Raw genomic sequence first — 19,163 nt, 5'->3', positions numbered from 1 at the left:
GTGTGAATGACAGCATGCTGACAGCATGCTGTCATTCAGTCGAAGACATCTTCCCCTTCAGTCGAAGACGTTCCCCTCAGTGGCATTACCCTTGGAGACTGAGGGGAACATCTGATGGTCATAATGTTACATTGAATTCTTGCCACCGCTCGGTCATCACAGATGGTTCTGGTGTCGTAAGGAGCCTTTACCCTTTTCATTAAAAGAGAATAAGATTATTTACATATGATGTTTGAAGACAGCATCACACCAACATGTCAGACATGTTACAAGTATGATCCATATAATCCAAATGGACAAGAATCACCTCTCATTTCGTAACACCCAGGATGATTATCCTTCATACCTGCATCATATTCACTTGAGTGATTAATTCAAAATATGATGATGGTCAAGGCACAAAACTCACACCAGAATTCAGGGCTTTATTCCTGTCTGTTTGTTGTCTAAGCAACAAAAGAAAATTGGTTAAAGATACTTGTTTCCAACAGTTAATTTGTGGGATTTAATAATATGTAAAGTTCTATTTTTGTTTTATGTCATCTTTAAACATTTATCATTTTTTGTACTGAGCAGTTTGTTCTCTTATTTGAAGTTGTGTGGATGTGTGTCTTCTATTCCATCAATTTCTTTCCTCGTATATGAGTCAGTCATGGTGTCCACAGACAAAGGTGCGCTCCTGTTGGGATCCCAGGGGGTTCCCAGGCCAGATGAAAAACATGTATGTGTCCCCGGGGTCTCCTCCCTAATTGTAGACACAAGATCCCATGCAAAAACCTGACAGCCAAGATGACAACATAGTAGAATGTTGTCATCTTTGCTTTGCTTGCAACCTCTATTTTAATTGACTTTGACACATGTCCATGCAAAACTTCTTACCTCATGTTAGCAATAAAATGGATACCAAACACAAAGAATGGAAAGATGTGACTCAGAGAAGTATTAACATTGGAAGTCATGCTGTAAAGTGTTATTCATCACGTTTAGTCTTCCCTATAAGATACAGCAACAGGATATCAAACAAAATGCTCTGTTTCTGTCAATAAAATGATGGATTTCTCTAAGTTTGAATGTTGATAGAAAGATTTTTTTACTATTACAGCCTTTACCATTGCAGCTCAGCCGGCATCCATCTATTCTGGGTGTCTGGGAGGGAGGTGGAGAACAATCAGGTCAGTGTTTCATCACTTGGCTGAGACAAAGAAAAACCATCAAGCTGTCTTAGCATGCGTCCCAACTCGTTTGACACAAAGAAAAAGGCAGGGTTTGTATTTATGCAGCCAAACCAAACCAAAGATACGCTACAAATACTGTATTTTTTTCAAATAGTTTCAAAAAAGAAAGCAAACATCATTTTCAACTTGTCTAATTTTAATTAACACTCAATGGTGATGAACTGTCAATTTTGCTTGTATTCAATAACTAGATATGGAAAGCTCCCTCCAGTCAGTCACCCTTTCCATTGATCATACCAGGCTAGCCTAACAGGCCATGATCTGTGATCTGCTCTGTTCCTCTGCATTGTGCCAGCTACAATATAATGAACACTGAGCTGCAGGTCTTCAGGCATTGAAACCCGACCTCTGTTTGAATTACTGTGCTACACTGCTGCAAAGCTGCTAGTGATTTGATGCATTAACAAGTATCTCATTAATATAAATCTCAGAGTGTGCAAGGGAGACATAACAGAAAAACTGCTGGAAACTGAACGTAATCTCAAGCAGTCTAACCTTTTTTTTTTTTTTAAATTTTTTATTTTCTGAGCAGATCTCTCCAAACATGTGAGCTGCAAAGCAAAGTTCCACAGCACAGGAAGAAAGAGAGGGTTTTCCAGCATCTATAACACAGTGGTACCTTGACTGACAAGTGCCCCAACTTACAAGTTTTTCAAGTTACAGGCTGCAAGTTACTAGCTTTGAGTTGTGAGCCAGAGTCAGAGTTGCAAGCAGACAGAAGTGAGGAAAGTGTGGCCAAAAAGGCAAACATCAGTGAAGATGATGGGGCGGTAGTGGCTCAGTGGTAAAGCGGGCGGTAGAGCAGGTCGTCCTATGATTTAAGATCGGCGGTTCGATTCTCGCTCCCGCCCCCCCCAAAATACCCGGAGGTGAGCTGACAGTGGGAGGTGTCAGCTCATCTCCGGAGCACTGCCGAGGCACCGGCCGTCCCCTTTACAAATTGCTCATTTGAGGCGCACCAAGAAGGAGCTGCCTGCCACTCTACCTCCCAGGCCCCCTTGTGTGTGTGTGTGATACAGGGGCCTGTACTCACAAATATATATGTATGCATGCGTTTGTAATCAGTAGCTAGAGTGTGCGTTCTTAATTTCCCTTCGGGGATCAAACCAGTATATAAAATTAAAAAAAATTAAATTAGGTTAAATGAAAAAAAAATGTAGCAATTACCTTCAGGGATAACGTGTAGCATTAAGGAAGTAAGTTAAGTGATGAGACTACAGTATAGACTTCATGACAAACTAAAGTGGAGGAAAAAGCATAAAATGAAGCCCTACAATCTCTTCGGCCTTCTCCAACTTCCCCATCAGCTAGCATTTTCCATTTACTTATGTTGTACTCATTATAAAACCAGTTTGTTTTGTTGCATTATGTTTATTATGTTTGATTATGTTGTAATAACATAGTAAAGTATTGATCACTGTGTGGAAATAATTTTCACACAGCCTACTAGTGAGGAGTACAAGGTCACTTCACCTCTATGGTGCGCCAACACTAAAGAGGGGGTAGAAAAAAGAGAGGCCAAGAGAGGATAGGTCAGTGGGGGAGGGAAAGGGTGAAAAAAAAGAAACTCTTCACCATTAATTCAAACAGGAAGCATAAAAAAACTGCAAAAACACTCCAAACAGGCCCGTATTGCTAAAAATATTTCCACAGAAATAACCCCAATCACATGACGAGTAAAGCAGAGAGCAGATGTGGGTGAAAGTTATTTCTATAGTCCTGTGTTTATGTATGTGTGTTCTGTTTGAAGTCCTTGTTCAAGATGTCTTTACCAAAGAGTCAACAACAGGTGTCAGAGAAGGAATAGAACTCCAGTTCGGCCTTGTATACCTTATTTATTCATTTTGAATACATTTATCTTAATTATAAACACACTACAAAAAATAGAAGTGGATGTTTTGGGGCCTGGAATGGATTAATGGGATTTCAATTCATTTCAAATGGATTGGATATACGAGCAAACAGTCATACAACGACTTAAACTTGTACGTCAAGGTACCACTGTTTTAATTTGATGATTATTACTGACTCATCTTCATCCCGCCTACCCTTGAGACTTTTCTGCTCATGTCCAGCAAATAGACCAAGGTCAAACCACACCTTAAATCCTCTCCTTAGCCCTTTTTGTTGAGGTTATCTTCTACTCTCCAGCCTCTCACGGTAAGAGGATTTCCAGTATGGCTTTGACCCAGGTATTAACATCACACCAGAAGAGTTATGACTGCTCCATCATCCCGGCCTTGCCACAGCATCTCGCCATCAAATGCCACCTTTCCATGTTTCCTGGCTCTCATCAGAATCCCCACCACCTTATCAGAGATCCGAACATATCTTTCAAACAGTTCTCCAAATGTAATTCGAGTCTTTCCATCCGGGTCAGGATAAGCCATAGTCCTGATCACGTAGCACATGTCATCTATCTCTCGGTGGATGTGTTTCTCGGCCCGTTGAGCTCTCTCTGCCGTTTTGGTACCTTCCTTGGGGCGGCCATATCCCTCTTGGCCTTTTTGGAGGCGTAGGGACATGGAGTAATCATGGTCAAAATATTCACTGAAGGGGTTTAATTTCTGGTTGACTGTGTGCTCCGAGGCCCAGGTCTGCCAGTGGCTCTTGAGGCTCCCCACAGCACTGCTTTTCTTTGACACAACATTCATCTTGTTGGCATCCCCAGCCTCTTTTTTGTACCTGGGAGGGATGTCAGATTGTATTGCAAAGAAATCAGTATGTACAATTAAATGAGTCTCAAGCAGAAATAAACACATGCACTCCCTCACTCTTATTTTGGTTGTACACATTGATTTCTGAACTCTGTCATGTATCTTTTCCTGATTTTAGGTTTGACCAAATTGTTGGGAATATCAAGCTCGCAATTAAAGTGTTTGTGTACTTGTGTTAAAGTTTGAAGAGCATCAGAAATTAATTATTTTTAATTTTATTGATTTTGTATCATTGTAATAATTGTATTATTTTGTCTTCTAAAAATATAATGGGTTAATTGAGCTGAAACCCCTTTGATGATACTGGACGTCCCCTGGCAGTGGATCACTGTCAGTGTCGGTGGTGTCAGAAATTGAAGCCCTGGGGAGGCGTCACTGTCAAGTCTAGTGTGTGAATAGACACCTGTCACAGACACCTCTCCAATTATTCCTTCTACAAGAAAGAACTCCACGGAAGGAGTTGGAGGAATTTGTTTGGGCTATTTTTCCAGTACTTTTTACACAACATTTACACAATAGCTATTCACCATAGTGTTCTTGTTCATTTTCTTTATTTAGCTGTATCTCATTTCAGTCCAGCCTGAACAAATGCCTCATTTGGAGGCTCTAGTTCTTCAGATCAATTGAATAACACAGAGTGACACAAGAGTGAAAACCAGATGAACATTGCAATTCATCTGCTGATTCATATGTCAAAGTTAAACATGTATAGTTGTCATGTGCAAAAAAGAATTGTTAATAAGTTGATCAAGTGAGTTGGACCACTTCATTTATTTCACAGGATATGCTCTTAAAAATTTTCATTTTTTTAGGGATTCATTGTCCTTGTGTCTTGCAGGCACAGAGCTCTAGGGACTTATACTGGGGTAGTAATCTATAATGATGCATTTGCTGGCCCCTGCAGGGTACAGCAGCTCTCCTCACCTTGTGCATATTATTAGGAATCAGTGGTTTGTTCCTGCTCCACCTGCACACTTGAATAGAACCATTTCTCTATAATCTGAGGATAACGAACAGTGTGCGTAGGTTGATTCTGGAATGAAAATGCAAAGTAGCTACGCTTGATAAAGCTAACATTCAAAGAAAGTGTGTGAGGAAGAGTACCTCATGAACATTTAGCTCTGAAAAGCAGTTTTAGTGGTTTCCAATGAGTTCATTTGAAAACACTCACATTGCACTCAAATTGTTTTCTATCCCTCAGCTGTACAAGTATTACTGAATAGCTTAAAATTGGAAAAAGCCGTCTTTAGTGTCATGGACCATATAACCTGCCTCTTCAAAAATATTGGACTGAAAGTGATTTTACAATAAACTATTAAACGAAACATTTGAAATATCATCCTATGAAATGTTTCTGAAATAGGAAATTGAAAACACTGCTTTCTGTTGTGTTTTACCTCCAACTCTGACCTGTGTACAACTGGGTGTACAGTAAATAAAAAGAGTCATCATTTGATTTCTTTCTGTCTACAACTAACTTTGGTTTGCATTCAGAGTTGATCCTCGTCACCAGAAGTCTTACCTCAATATCTGGTGTCAAAAGGAATCATCTCATTTAGCAGTTAGAGATGTTTCATTTGACTCGTATAAAATGAATCTCTCTACCGGAAATAAAATGTAAAAAAAATAGCACTGTCCATACTTACTGTTGGACTGTGGGTCTTTTAATCTTCACTGCTGACTCAGAGTCAGAGTCTTTTTCTTCTGTTCCTTTAACAAAACTTCTGGCGTGTGTTTGATTCTCCTCTATGCTCACTGTGTCATCTTCCTCACCTACACAGGTATTTTCCTCATGGATTCCTCCTTCGTTGCCATACTCTTGACCTTTTTCCACTTGTTTCCAACTCTTGGTGAGAGAAGATACCATGTTGGAGCACTTTCTGCGCCGTGTAGGAGAGCTTTTCTTCTTCAGAAGCCTGTCAATTTCCTCATTTGAAGGTAGAGACTCTTTATTGAGCTTCTCGGCCAGGAGTCCTACACCAGCTCCCTTCTCCTGTACTCCACTGGTCACTGTCTTCACCACTTGCTTAACCTTGATGGGAGATGCAATCAGCAGCTCAGCTGAAGTTCCAAACTCTTCAGTTTCAGAGTCTTTGGTCTCCTTGTGAGGAGTTACAGATTGTTGACCCTCTGTTGGCTGTGTTTGGGTGAGAGGTGCCTTTTTTGGAGTCCATGTCTGTCTGGATTTCTCTGTTGGTTCTCCCAGTGATGATGGGGTCCAACCACTGGGTTCATTGGCCTGCTTTTCCTCATTCTCCTTCGCCCACTGCTGCCAGCTGCTTGTCAAACTGCACACCATGCTTGTGCGAAGCTTCTTGATATTCCTGTTGACGGATGGTTTCCGATGGGAAGCTTGACCGGTCGGTTTGCCAGACATACTTAGAAGTATAATCTCTAAACTCAGGCACAATTAATCCTGCTAAGTGATCTTCTTATACGGCTGTCAGATTATCTTGAACATATTAATCTCTTTGTTTTCTGGCACTCTTCTGCTCTCTGTTGCTTCCCACCCTCACTCTCGCGGTTACAGGGCTATAATGGTGAGAGCAAACCCTAACATGACGGTGGAAAGTATTCCAGTCATCCCAGGCTACCAAACTGATCATCTTTCCCTGACACCAGTCACCCCTAGTGTTCTCCAGTTTCATCACAGATTGTGATGCTTGTAAGGAGAGTTAAAAAGGGCAGTAGAGCAGAGGGAGCTAAATTTGATTAGTGAGTGTACAGACACAAGGATCATTCAAGGCATGCTACTAAATATTCACTCACATTATCACCTGTTAAACCCATATTAAACATTTCCAAGGAAAATACAAATTAAAAATTCACAGTCCCAGAGTACTGAAGGGAAATTAATTTAAACCTTTTGGTTTATTTGTTTTTAGACATTATATAAAAAAACACACCACACAAAATAACATCTTTTAAAACAATACAACCACTAATTCTTCTTCATAGAAAAAAAAATATTAAGAGTAATAAATTACCCTGGCCCATAGGAGTAAAAGTATGTTACAATAAAGATCATTCATACGACATATCAAACTGACTAAATAGAAACTGATGCTGTGCAGAAATGCTTGGAAAGCCTAAATAAGTTTTGACCCGGTATCTGTTTTTGTCTTTCTATTAGATATACTCAGTTATCCGCCTTCCCTTAAATCTATTAATGGTTTTCTTAAAATAGTTGTGGGTAGTAATTGATGAAAGGTTGTCGGTGGTTTTCTCATGTCTTTTTCCATTAAACTCCAAAAACCAACAGCAAATGAAGATCACATCTTGGATGGATAGAAACAGCGAACGAGGGAGTTAGCAATGTAGCCTGCTCCGTCAGAAGCTTTTAATATATAGAGAGGGCCTCAAAATCAATTTTAGATGTAACAGGAAGCCATTGCAGAACAGCTAAATCTGGATTAATGTTCTCTCCCTCCTCTTGGCTCCTGGATGCCTAAATATGGATGCTAGAATAATGTGTGTGTTTCTCTTTAAAATGTAGTGGTGTCTAATTTTATCCTTATGGCATTGCACAAAAGTGTAATATAGGAGATGTCTACACACACACACACACACACACGCACGCACGCACGCACGCACGCACACACGTACGCACGCACGCACATACACACACACACACACACACACACACACACACACACGCACACACACACACAAGCACACACGCACACGAACGTCTGCCTGTTGCTGTGACCAAAAGGACTGCTGTTCAGCACAAAACAACACAATACAACTTGCACTGCTCTGCAAACATTAGTGCGCCCTCGTTCCTCGCGTTTAATGCATTCCAGGAACAACACGCGATTAATGAATTCCGCGATAGAGCGACAGACTATTTATCTTATTATTTACAGTATTTTAAATGTTTATGGACCCTCCCCATAGTGATATTAAACCACTTTCTATCTGTATAACCTCTTCCCACACTCTTATCGACTGTTTAAAACACTTTTGATGCGCTAATGCACAAGGGCGCACTGTTATACAAACATTTATGTATGCATGTATCTATGTATGTTGATATACGTATACATACAATAATTGTGCACTATTATTTATTGCGTGTTGTAAGATAGGGCATGAAAAAAAACCCAGAATGAAACTCAAATTCACTTCCTGATAAAAAGCTTTCGCTGTCATGCTATTATCATCTTACACTCAGAACCGACAGTAAGGTGACTAAAAGCTGACCCTAAGTTTTATTTAAGTGTTCATGAAATGAAGCCTCGGCTGCTATTGCTCTGACTCTTAGGCAGTTAACTCCAATTTATTTCTGGAGGCTTCGTATGGAAAGAAAAACTCTGATCATCAAAACAGATTGAGGCCTGAAACCTATTCAAGTGCATGTCTCTAAATTTTCTTTGACATAGAGACTTAAATAAAAGACCAGCAATTTGAGGCTGAAGCAAAGTCTGATTTTTTTTAATGATAAGAAACCAGCACTTAACTGGAGAATATAGAAGAATATACAACCATACAAAGATAATCTTATAACAATTCAACCTTTGACGTCACGTTGTTAATACGGACAAGGGCTTCTTTTGTTGGATGAAAGCAAAATTATTAAATAAATATGCATTGGAAATGATATTGAAAAAACAGCACATGGGTTGCACGCTCTCGCCGCAATGTATTTTAGGACATTCAAACAAAATTAATTCATAAACAATATTCCCCTTTTCTTCCAGTTTATGCTGCAACCGCTGTGCGCAACAACGTCCACACTGAGAGACGCAACTGACGGTCGCGTCGCTGGGTAGTTCATCCGTGGGGAAAAACAAATAACAAAAAAAACGTATAATCCTCAAAAGTGTCGTCAACGGAAAACCCACAGTCCCCATAAAAAGTCTCTTTAAAACAAAAAAAAAGTTTAATCTCAGCAGAGAGGGAGAGGTATCCAATGTTTAGGCACCCACTTCCTGGTTTGTTCATCTCCTCGTTTCACCTGGGAGTCTCGATAATAAAGCCTCTGGCCACTGGCAGTCAGGTTTGTAGTCATGGCAGACATGCTTCAACACATCCTTCCGAAAGGATGGCCACTAGGCCACTTCAAGGACTTACAAAAGTGTTCCCAGTCACCCCAGATGTCCACTTAATTAATCGTCATGGAAGTATTTAAGAAAATTACTCACAAGCTCTTTGGGGACCACAAGTCAGTACGTGTTTCCTCTTTCTTTTACAGGTGACCGCTGGTACAGAAACCCCTGCAAAAGGAGAATCCCACTCGGTCTAGCCTGGATCCAGAATTGCTGGGAATGGCCTCTTTGGCCCATTCCCTGACCTCTGCATCCTTTCCCTGCAAATCTCCTATTTCAGATAAAGAAATGGGCAGATCCGCGGAACAGTTAGATGGGTTCAGGGAAACATAAGATGCTACCAAGGAGATTGGAGGGACAAGTCTAGAAAGAGCATCAGGCACGATGTTTTGTAAACCTTTACGATAGTGGACTTTAAAAGAATTGCTGAAATCACAGTATCCAACGGGTCAAATGGGAAGAGGTCTTAAGACAATTGAATGCCCAGGCTAAGGCTGCGTGGTCGGTATGTACTGTGAATTCAACCGCCTCAAGGTAGTTTCTTCACTTTTCAACTGCCCACACAACTGCAAGACACTCTTTTTCCAAGGTGGAGTAATTACATTTAGCTTTGTTTAACCGTTTGGAGGCGTAAACAATGACCTTCTCTTCTTCATTAGTCCTTTGGATGAGTACAGCCCCTAAACCTAGACCGCTTGCATCTGTGTGGATTTGAAAGGGAACAGCATGATCAGGTTGGGACAGGATGGGAGCATTAACAAGTGCCATTTTTAGTTGGCCATTTTTAGTTGACACTTTTCATTCCATTTCCAATGCGCATCCTTCTTCTTACCCAACAAGACCAAGGAACCGCTGCAAGGACTTGGTGAGGGTCAGATAACTGCTCACTGCCCTTGTCTTCTCAGGGTTTACATGCACCCCTTTCTCTGAGACCACATGACCCAAGTTCACGTTGAAAGAAGAGACATTTCTTTAAATTTGCTTCATGTAGCTTCTTCACAACAGCATTTAGATCCTTAATATGTTGCTGAGCAGTGGCTGAGTATACTATAACATCATCAATGTATACACAGCAAATGTGACCCCTTAACTCGCCAAAGACCTTCTCCATTAGCCTTTGAAATGTGGCCTCAGCATTTTTGAGACCAAAAGGCATGGTTTAGAATTGGTAAAGACCCATGGGTGTGGTTACAGCTGTCTTGGCCCTACTTTCTGGTGACATGGCCACCTGCCAATAATCTGATTTTGGGTGAAGTGTGCTGAAGAAGGCTGCTCCATGCATGGACTCCAACAGTTTGTGAATAAGAGGCATGGGGTAAGTGTCTGAGTGTGTCTTGGCATTCAGTCTTTTATTGTCCTGCAAGTTTCTCCCATGGCGCCATGTGATACCTGGTTTGTTTCTCCTCATTTCACCTGGGAGTCTTAATAATAAAGCCTCTGGTCCACACCTCCCTGACAGGTGCATCCAATGACCTGGCCATTAGTCCACCCATTATTTCTAATTTCAGAGGAAAAATTACAGTTTACAAAAACTTACAAACTTCTTACAAACTTTACACTCATCTGATATGTATTCATATAACCCGTCATTGCCATGACACCATATACTTTATTAATGTGATGTGTCATAATCTGAGGTGTGAAAAGAACCAAGAAAGAATATGATCCCTGGGAGATATCTGCTGCCCAACCATTATGGCAATGGTTCTTAACCTTGTTGGAGGTACTGAACCCTGCCGGTTTCATATGCTCACTCACCGAACCCTTCTTTAATTTAATAAAAAAAAATTTTTTTTTCAAAATTAAGACATAAGTATATATTTTACTGGTGTATTTATTGAATTGTGCATTAATGTCACCTTTTTCAAAGAACAAAACTAAGACAGTGCAGAAACTCACATGAAATGACCTGCCTGCAAATCAGTGTGACTTCTGCTGTTGATATTGAGAGACCAGTTCAGATTTGTTTGGCTTCACCTTGGCAAGTGCTACTCTTCTGTCATTTTCAGACCAAAGTCTGTTTCTTTTGTTTTCCATGCAGCAGGAAAGCAGGAAGTGTTCCTTTATTTTTTGCCAGTGCGAGACTACAATGGCTCAAATTGACATTGCAAATCATGCAGAACGCTGACTCCCATCACGTTCCGTTATACAATACATGTAAATTCAGGTTGCACATATTCGTCCGACCACTTTTTTTTGTTCAACATAGTTACTTGTCATGGGGTTGAACACAACTGACAAGGGGAACCCAAAAGCACGACAGAGTAGTGGGCAGTTTTAGAACAGGTTTAATTATTCAGGCAGAGGTCAGGTACCGGGTAATCATCCAACATCCAAACGACAGATGAACAGGCAGAGTCCAAAAACCAGATGAGGTCGTTCAAAGGAAGGCAATCCAAAACCAGGCAGACAAATCCAAGGAGGGGTCGACGAAAGGCAGGGTCCGGGCAACAGGCTCTCTCTCACTGGTTTGATCGTAGACACATAAAATGTGGGGTGTATCCTCATGGAATGTGGCAGTCGCAGATGAACGGCCACTGGGTTGATGATTTTAGAGATAGGGAACTGCCCCAAGAACGGAAGGGCCAGCTTCCTAGATTCAACATGTAGAGGAAGATCACGTGTTGACAACCAGACCCGTTGACCCTGTGTGTATAGTGGAGCAGGGGTGTGTCCTGGGTTGGCAGACCGTCTGTACCGATCCGATGAACGGAGTAAGGTGGCCCGGGCCTGCATCCAGGTGCGGTGGCATCGTCAAATAAACATCTGGACTGAAGGGACACCGACCTCCCGTTCCTGCTCTGGAAAAAGTGGAGGTTGAAAGCCTGTGAGCACTGGAAGGGTGAGAGACCGGTGGCAGAGCTGGGCAGGGTGTTGTGGGCGTACTCCACCCAGAGTAATTGTCTTGACCAGGATGACAGGTTGCGAGATGCCAGACAACGCAACGCTGTCTCCATCTCCCAGTTCATATGTTCCACTTGGCCGTTGGATTGTGGGTGAAAGCCGGGGGTCACACTGACCTTGGCCCCCAGCAGACTGCAGAACTCCTGCCAAAAGTGTGATGCAAATTGCGGCCCCCGATCAGAGACCACATCACTGGGGAGCCGGAAAACGTGGAGAAGCAGCAGCTCAGCAGTATCCTTGGCAGAAGGCAACTTGGGTAATGGTATCAAATGCACACTTAGAAAAACAGTCAAGGACAGTGAGAATCACTGTGTTACCCTCAGAGGTCAGCAGTCCTGTAACAAAATCCAGGGAGATATGTGACTAGGATCTTGTGATCCTCGGCTGACCGCTGAGAAAGCACCACTCCTACTGCTGAGTGGTGTCTGGAAGAGTCAAAATATGAGCAAAGGCAAATCTGGCCTTCAACTCCCCAAAAGCCTCCTCTGTGGCTTGAGACCACCTGAAGAGGGCCTTCTGGGAGGTGAGGGCTGTAAGCGGGGCAGCTACCAAACTGTAGTTTCGAATGAATCTTCGATAAAAGTTAGCAAACCCTAGGAACTGTTGTAGATCCTTCCGGGAAGCAGGAGTGGGCCAGGCAGTAACCACTGAGGTCTTGGCTGGGTCCATGGAAATTTTCCCGATACCGATGATGAATCCCAGGAATGAGAGCTCAGAGATATGGAACTTGCACTTCTCAGCTGATTGTCCAACAGACTTAGCAATACCTGCCTTATGTGAACAACATGATCCTGTCTGGACTTAAAAAAAATGAGAATGTCATCCAGATACACAAATACACAGACATTAAGAAAATCCTGCAACACATCGTTAACAGGACATTGAAATACAGCAGGTGCATTAGTAAACCAAAAGGCATGACCAAATACTCATATTATCCACTTGGAGTATTGAAGGCCGTCTTCCACTCATCCCCTTCCCTGATACGAACATGATGATAAGGATTCCTTAAATCCAACTTAGTGAAAATGGTTGTCTCCTGCAATACCTCATGAGCAGACGAGATCAGTGGAAGTTCTTCACAGTTATTTTGTTGAGACCCCTGCAATCAATACAGGGTCGTAAAGTTTTATCCTTCTTCTCAACAAAGAAAAATCCTGCACCAGCTGGTGAGGATGAGGGGTGAATGAGATCTGCAGTCAATGAGTCCTGGATGTACGTGTCCATGGCCTTCATCTCTGGGGCTGATAGGGAGTACAGTCTACCCCTAGGGGGGGTTGTACCAGGGAGAAGATCGATTGCACAGTCATAAGGTCAATGAGGAGGAAGCGACGTAGCCCGCGCCTTACTAAAATCCTCCTTCAGTTCAGCGCACTCCTCAGGAACTCCCATTAGGTCAGACTTCTCGGCTGTCCGACCGAGATTAACTGTTAATGGGACAGATTTTAAACAGACGGAGTGACATTGTGCACTTCACTGCCGGATTGTTCCAGAAACCCAGTCTATGTGTGGGTTATGTTTAAACAGCCATGGGTACCCCAAAATCACCGGTTGTTGTGGAGAGTGAATGAGGTAAAAAGAGAGGATCTCTCTATGACTCCCCGACAAACATATTGACAAAGGAACAGTTTGGTGTGTGACCCGGCAGAGTATACTGCCATCCAGGACAGTGGCATCAATAGGCTTGGTCAAAGGTTCCTTACTGATCCCTAATTGTGTGACTAGAGAAATGTCAATCAGATTAGAGTCAGCACCAGAATCAATTAGCACACCTATATCGATCTCTTGTCCGACGCAGCGAAGTAGGGCGTGCAGCACTGGTCGAGGGCACACTGAAGTTTGTTGTCCGGCTCACCAGCGCCCTTTGTTTAACTGGTGAGCCCTGCTTTTTACCAGACAGATAGAAGGAAAATGGCCGGACTGACCACAGTAGAGGTCAGGTACCGGGTAATCAGTCCAACATCCAAACGACAGACGAACAGGCAGAGTCCAAAAACCAGATGAGGTCGTTCAAAGGAAGGCAATCCAAAACCAGGCAGACAAATCCAAGGAGGGGTCGACGAATGGCAGGGTCCGGGAAACAGGCTGCGTCAGTAACAGGAATCGGAACAACAGGCAGGAATCAAAGGCTGAGAAGGCTGAGCTGGCATTTGTAGGTGTGTGGAGAAATGGCAGGTGCAGGGAATGAACTGATTGAAGATGAGACAGGATCTGGAATGATATAATATGTTAACAGAAAGAAAACAAACAGAAACTATTAGACCTGAGATGTGACAGTTGCTATGAATTCAAATATTAAGAAAGCAATCAGATGATGTACCATCACGACAGGAATAAATTGACTACTGAGTGCGCAAAATCCCTTGTAGCACAGGTAGGCGAATCAATGCAGTGTGATCACCTGCGGCCAGTGATGGCTAAGGGGGGGTGTCATCACTAATTGACACGATGTGTCAAACGTACACAGTGATTTGTGTATGTTCGACAAAAACACACACCAAGATGTGTCGGGTGTTTAGTCTTGACCCCCGTCTCTGCTGAACCCCTGAGACCGACTCACCGAACCCCTGGGGTTCGATCGAACCCAGGTTAAGAACCACTGCATTATGGGGTTTAGTCTTACCCTTAGCTGGTATTGAGATCCAAATTCACCCACTCACTCATGAGAGCAGAGAGCAGCATTTGTCCTCACATCAGTGCTAATGGCATCATTTTTTTGCAGCTACGACATGTGTGCTCAACATTGTTTTCAGAGCTGCGGTTTTGGAAAGCTGATGTGTGACTAAAGTATTTGTTTTTTTATATCAATGTGCAGAGGAGGGTAGTTTAAAAATAGACTAGGGCACACACACACACACACACACACACACACACACACACACACACACACACACACACACACACACAGAAACATAAAGTTGCAGCTGTTGGCAGTCTGTCACAGAGAGTGGAAGTGACTCATGGAGTATCAACACAGGTTAGCATGAAAATATGGTTTCACATGCATGTCAGTGGGGAGGAGTAGTGCACCGCCAAGAGGACAAGAATGGTTCTCCTCCTCATCTACGTCGTGAAATTACGAGCTGTATCTTCTCTTGAGCATTTTATACAACGGCCACACTAATATAAAACTGTATATACATGGGATTTCATGTCTCTTTGCAGAAATCACATGAACAAACCCACTCCCTCTGAATTATGTGAAAACCTTGTGTTTGTAAGATGACCCTGCACATGTTGTAACATCTTGTGACCATAAACAACACACAAGTCTTTTTGCTTTTGTTGGATGTTGAATGCAGCGGAGTCAAGAACAAGAATGATTTCTTCACTGTATGTGTTGCCTTCAGTTACATTAAGGATATGCAATTCATCTGCAAATCCTCTGAAGTACCCTTTGAAACCTGTCTCTTTCACGGAACACTGCTTAAATTTGGGCAGTTAACGTGAAAGGATTGTCATGTGACATCAACACAAGATCATTCAAACTTCCATCAGATTATTAACCCAGAGGAAGAAATAATAGCTAAATTTGAGTTTTAATTGGTGTTATTTATAAACAGAGTTACAGTTAGAAGACAGTGCTAATATTACTATTAGAAACAGTTCCAGGTAAATGTGAGAATGTCTGCCCACCAGTAGAGGCTGCTATCATCTCACTGTTAAAGTTCTCCAACACGATGTGAACACCAATAGATCTGATCCACTGTGGAATGTTGCCACTCATAACCTCACCATGAGAATCTATACATTTCAGCAAATCATGTGCACACTCTACAACATAATCCATAATCTGCAGTTAAAATAAAAACTAACAATAAGAAGAAAGATAGGAAAAGCTTGATCAACCTCAATAATTGGAAATTGGACACACAGACACACATGCGTGCACACACATATGCACGTGCACACACGCAGACACACACACAGGGTGGCTGACAGAAGCCTGATGATCACCTACGAATGTCACAAAATCTCTAAAATAGCCACCTGCCAAGGACAAGTGTGTGTGCAGGTCACAGGTTAAGTTTTACATAACACATACAGTACGTAATATGTACGTATATCAAGTCAGCCTGGACTTTTGCTTGGCTAACATCTTCTTAGATATTTTTAAATGAAAGCAATAAATAACTGTTTGGGAAATTGTGTGAAGAACTTGCCTTAGCTCACAATGGTAAAAAAGAAAAAAGAAAAATTTCAATTCAAGATGTTCACCTTTATCTGGTTTATCACAAAAGTTTAATGAGTGTAAATTGACCCAGGACTCATCCTCCAAACCAAGTTTTACAGAATTTTCTTTTTTCCATAATTTTGCTGAATATCGAATCCAAAAAAATAAGTACACACAGGGGAAGACATAACCTATTTGTAGAGGTGAGAGTTAGTGCAACATAATATAAATTAAACTGAATGAAAAAGATGATGATTGTGTACATGCTGTTAACCATCTGGAAAAATGGACCAGTGTTTTCACTAAGAAAGAGAAAAACATGCAACAAGAGGGGACTTCCTAAATTAAAGGCTTCTCTGGGGCTTTGGGCCAAATAGGCCGGGTGGTCTACCCCACTTAAGGCAGTGGAGGCCCAGCCATGGAGACAACACACCTGTGTTTGGTGGTTATCAACATCTGCTGGTGTTTCTTTGTTAAGCGTTCCGTTTTGCCGTGAGATTGTTTTCTTTGGCCATCGTCATAGTTGTGCATTAATTGTGCAGGAATGCTTGTGTGTACCTGACCTCTGTACATGATGCTGGTGTGGTATATTTAGGTACGTCATGAGTGCGAATCCACTCATACGGGAACAGAGATCAGACCAACGGCTCACCAAAATTTATGTTTGAAACTGTGGCTGTGATTGCAGTGGCGTAAATTCAGTCAGTTTATTTGCAGAACCCATTAAAATAACTGAATGGAACAGCTGCAGCCAGGGCATGAGGTTTTTCTTGTCATGTGCAGAGTTTGAAGGACTTGTCATTTCTTTTCCAAACGAATCAACAATCACTTCTGAAACTGTCAAACATATGGGTCTTGACAAATCATCTGAAATAACCACACTACACTGCAGTTATGATCCAATAGCAGGGGACTCTTCTGACAATGCTGACGTCAACAAAGAAGCCAGCCACACAAATCTGTCCTGGACCTGGAAGAGTAAACCACCAAGTAATGCACTAATACTTCCTTCCGAAGAGGCTGTATGTTATTGTTTGGCTCTACTATTTGGCCCTAAAGAAATAAAGATGGAGAAGACAGTAAATTAAAGTGAGCTCTAAACAGGGGTTAGTTAGTCACAGCCAGAAGGCTGAGAGGAAACGCTGTCCCCTGCAGAGGGATCGACAGGATGACAGAGAGCACTGCTGGGGCCAGACGGTCATTAGAGGCCATGAGAGAACCTGAGGTTCTTGGTTTGGATTTACGTGACAGGTTTCAGGATGCTGTTTTATACAATAAAGAAGATGGAAGCAGCAGAGAACAGAATATGATTAACAAAACGAATAGGAGCTCTCTGAACTGATGGGTGTTTATGACTGTAGAAGCTTTAAAGACTGTTCTTTGTTAAAGATGTATTTTCTGTGTCACTGATAACTCCTAATGGTTTCAAATAAGCTGAAATATCTCCACTCACACTATGCTCTCTGTGAGGTACAGGAAATTAATCTGCCTGCTCACTTTTTTGGGGGGGGATGCTCCTCATTAGGCTTTTTGCTTCAGTATTCTAAAATGTGCTTCTTAGCAATTAAGAAGCAGGCTTGCATAATAACACATACGGAAACATTTACTGGATGTGAAAAGTTCTTTTTTAATTAGGGATCAAATCCATTCAGGTCGGAAATCACTCAAATTACAAAATCAGCGTATTTTCAATGTCACGGTTGCTTTTTAGATATTACTTTATTATATTGTGAAGTAACAACTTTGTGATATACTTTTTCATGTAGAGTCTACAGCCACAAAGCTGCAAAGGTTCAGGAAGTCATGCAACACAGTACAAAAACCGAAGTCCAAATAGTACGTTTAGTTACTCTTGTTTCCAGAGATCTTGCAAAAACATGTTGCTTTTGGCTTGCAATCACATCACTCAGCAATCACACTTCATTTGTTCTGACCGCTGCAGACTTTGGAGCAATAATCATGCACACACTTCTCACTTGTTAAATCAACGTTTACAAAGTCAAATGCGCACAGGTCTGAAATCAATTGCTAAAAATAGGAGCGATACATTTGTACATTGTTTTTTTAATATCCAACTTGCTGCAATCTGGTCTCAGTATGTTTTAGTCGATTTTTCCACTATGTTGTAATAAACAAATGAAACTTTATTTTAACTTTTATCTCAAATCAATTAAACATAGCTAGATAATTAAGTTTTTAATATAATTGGACGTAACTTCACGTTTTTCTGTAGGTGATTTAGCCTAAATGTAAGAAAAGGAGAGGAGAATGAAATTTAAAGTCTCTACTTTAAAGCTACTGTTGTCAAAATCCAGACGCCGTTATGCTATTCTCAGTTTGAACGGCTGCTTCCGGGGCCTGCAGCCTTTCTTTGCTCACAGTGTCTGTGTACAACAAATGTCAATCTCTCCCCCACAGACCATCAATCATGTCAAGTTCCTTTTCATTTTTTCTGCGTGAGGGAGTCCCTCACCTCAACCCATGTATTCATTTGTATTGTACTTCATTTATTTTCATGAACCGCTGGACTTTCCACTGAAAACAAGTATCACACAATCCTACATCACCTTACAGTTACCACCACAATAATCTTAAGCTTTTCTCCACACAACTGCACAGAATAAATGAATAAAAACCAATAAACAAGATAATCAAATTTCGCATTATGTAATCCTGAGAGATCAGATAACTTTCTGCCTTAGATTTTGGAGTGTATCTTGAACTGGATATAGTTTCAGTTTGAAACACCAAATCTATATTTATCTGGAGGGACCACACAGAAAACGTGGGTTTATAACGTACGGTGAAAAGACGTGTATTGGATTCGTTGATGTCAGCATTTACTGTCATGATTATAGGTTGATTTATATCTGATCTGGTTTATGAGCTCATTCCCCAGTGTCCCTTTACCACCACATTCTTTCTGTGGCAGCGCTGTTAAAATGTTTGCTTTTAATCTGCAAGCATTCTCTGCCAGTTGTGTGGGTGAACAGATGACTTGATGATCACCCCATCACCATGAAAACATTTAAGACCCAGTCATTAATTCAAACACAAACAGCAAAATGATGTCACTGTAACA

The 19,163-nt window shown here is 41.6% G+C and overlaps 1 protein-coding gene across 1 annotated transcript; it reads right to left on the bottom strand.

Moving 5' to 3' along the window:
• Positions 1-1,681: 1,681 nt before the first annotated feature.
• abrab (actin binding Rho activating protein b) lies at positions 1,682-6,469 on the bottom strand. The gene is made up of 2 exons (XM_068333339.1): positions 5,599-6,469; positions 1,682-3,920 (listed from the first exon to the last, which is right to left on the bottom strand). The coding sequence occupies exons 1-2, from the start codon at positions 6,327-6,329 to the stop codon at positions 3,437-3,439; spliced, it is 1,215 nt and encodes a 404-aa protein (XP_068189440.1). The 5' UTR covers positions 6,330-6,469; the 3' UTR covers positions 1,682-3,436.
• Between the last annotated feature and the right edge of the window lie 12,694 nt (positions 6,470-19,163).

Source organism: Antennarius striatus, chromosome 14 (assembly GCF_040054535.1).
Source record: "Antennarius striatus isolate MH-2024 chromosome 14, ASM4005453v1, whole genome shotgun sequence".
In the NCBI taxonomy this organism is placed as follows: Eukaryota; Metazoa; Chordata; class Actinopteri; order Lophiiformes; family Antennariidae; genus Antennarius; species Antennarius striatus.
This window is presented reverse-complemented; position numbering and strand designations above follow the sequence as displayed.

Bases quoted from the DNA above. Each gene is read 5' to 3' on its own strand.
- abrab (XM_068333339.1), bottom strand. From the start codon at position 6,329: ATGTCTGGCAAACCGACCGGTCAAGCTTCCCATCGGAAACCATCCGTC. The intron at 3,921-5,598 runs GTAAGTATGGAC...CATCCCTCCCAG, and splicing joins AAAAGACCCACAGTCCAACA to GTACAAAAAAGAGGCTGGGG.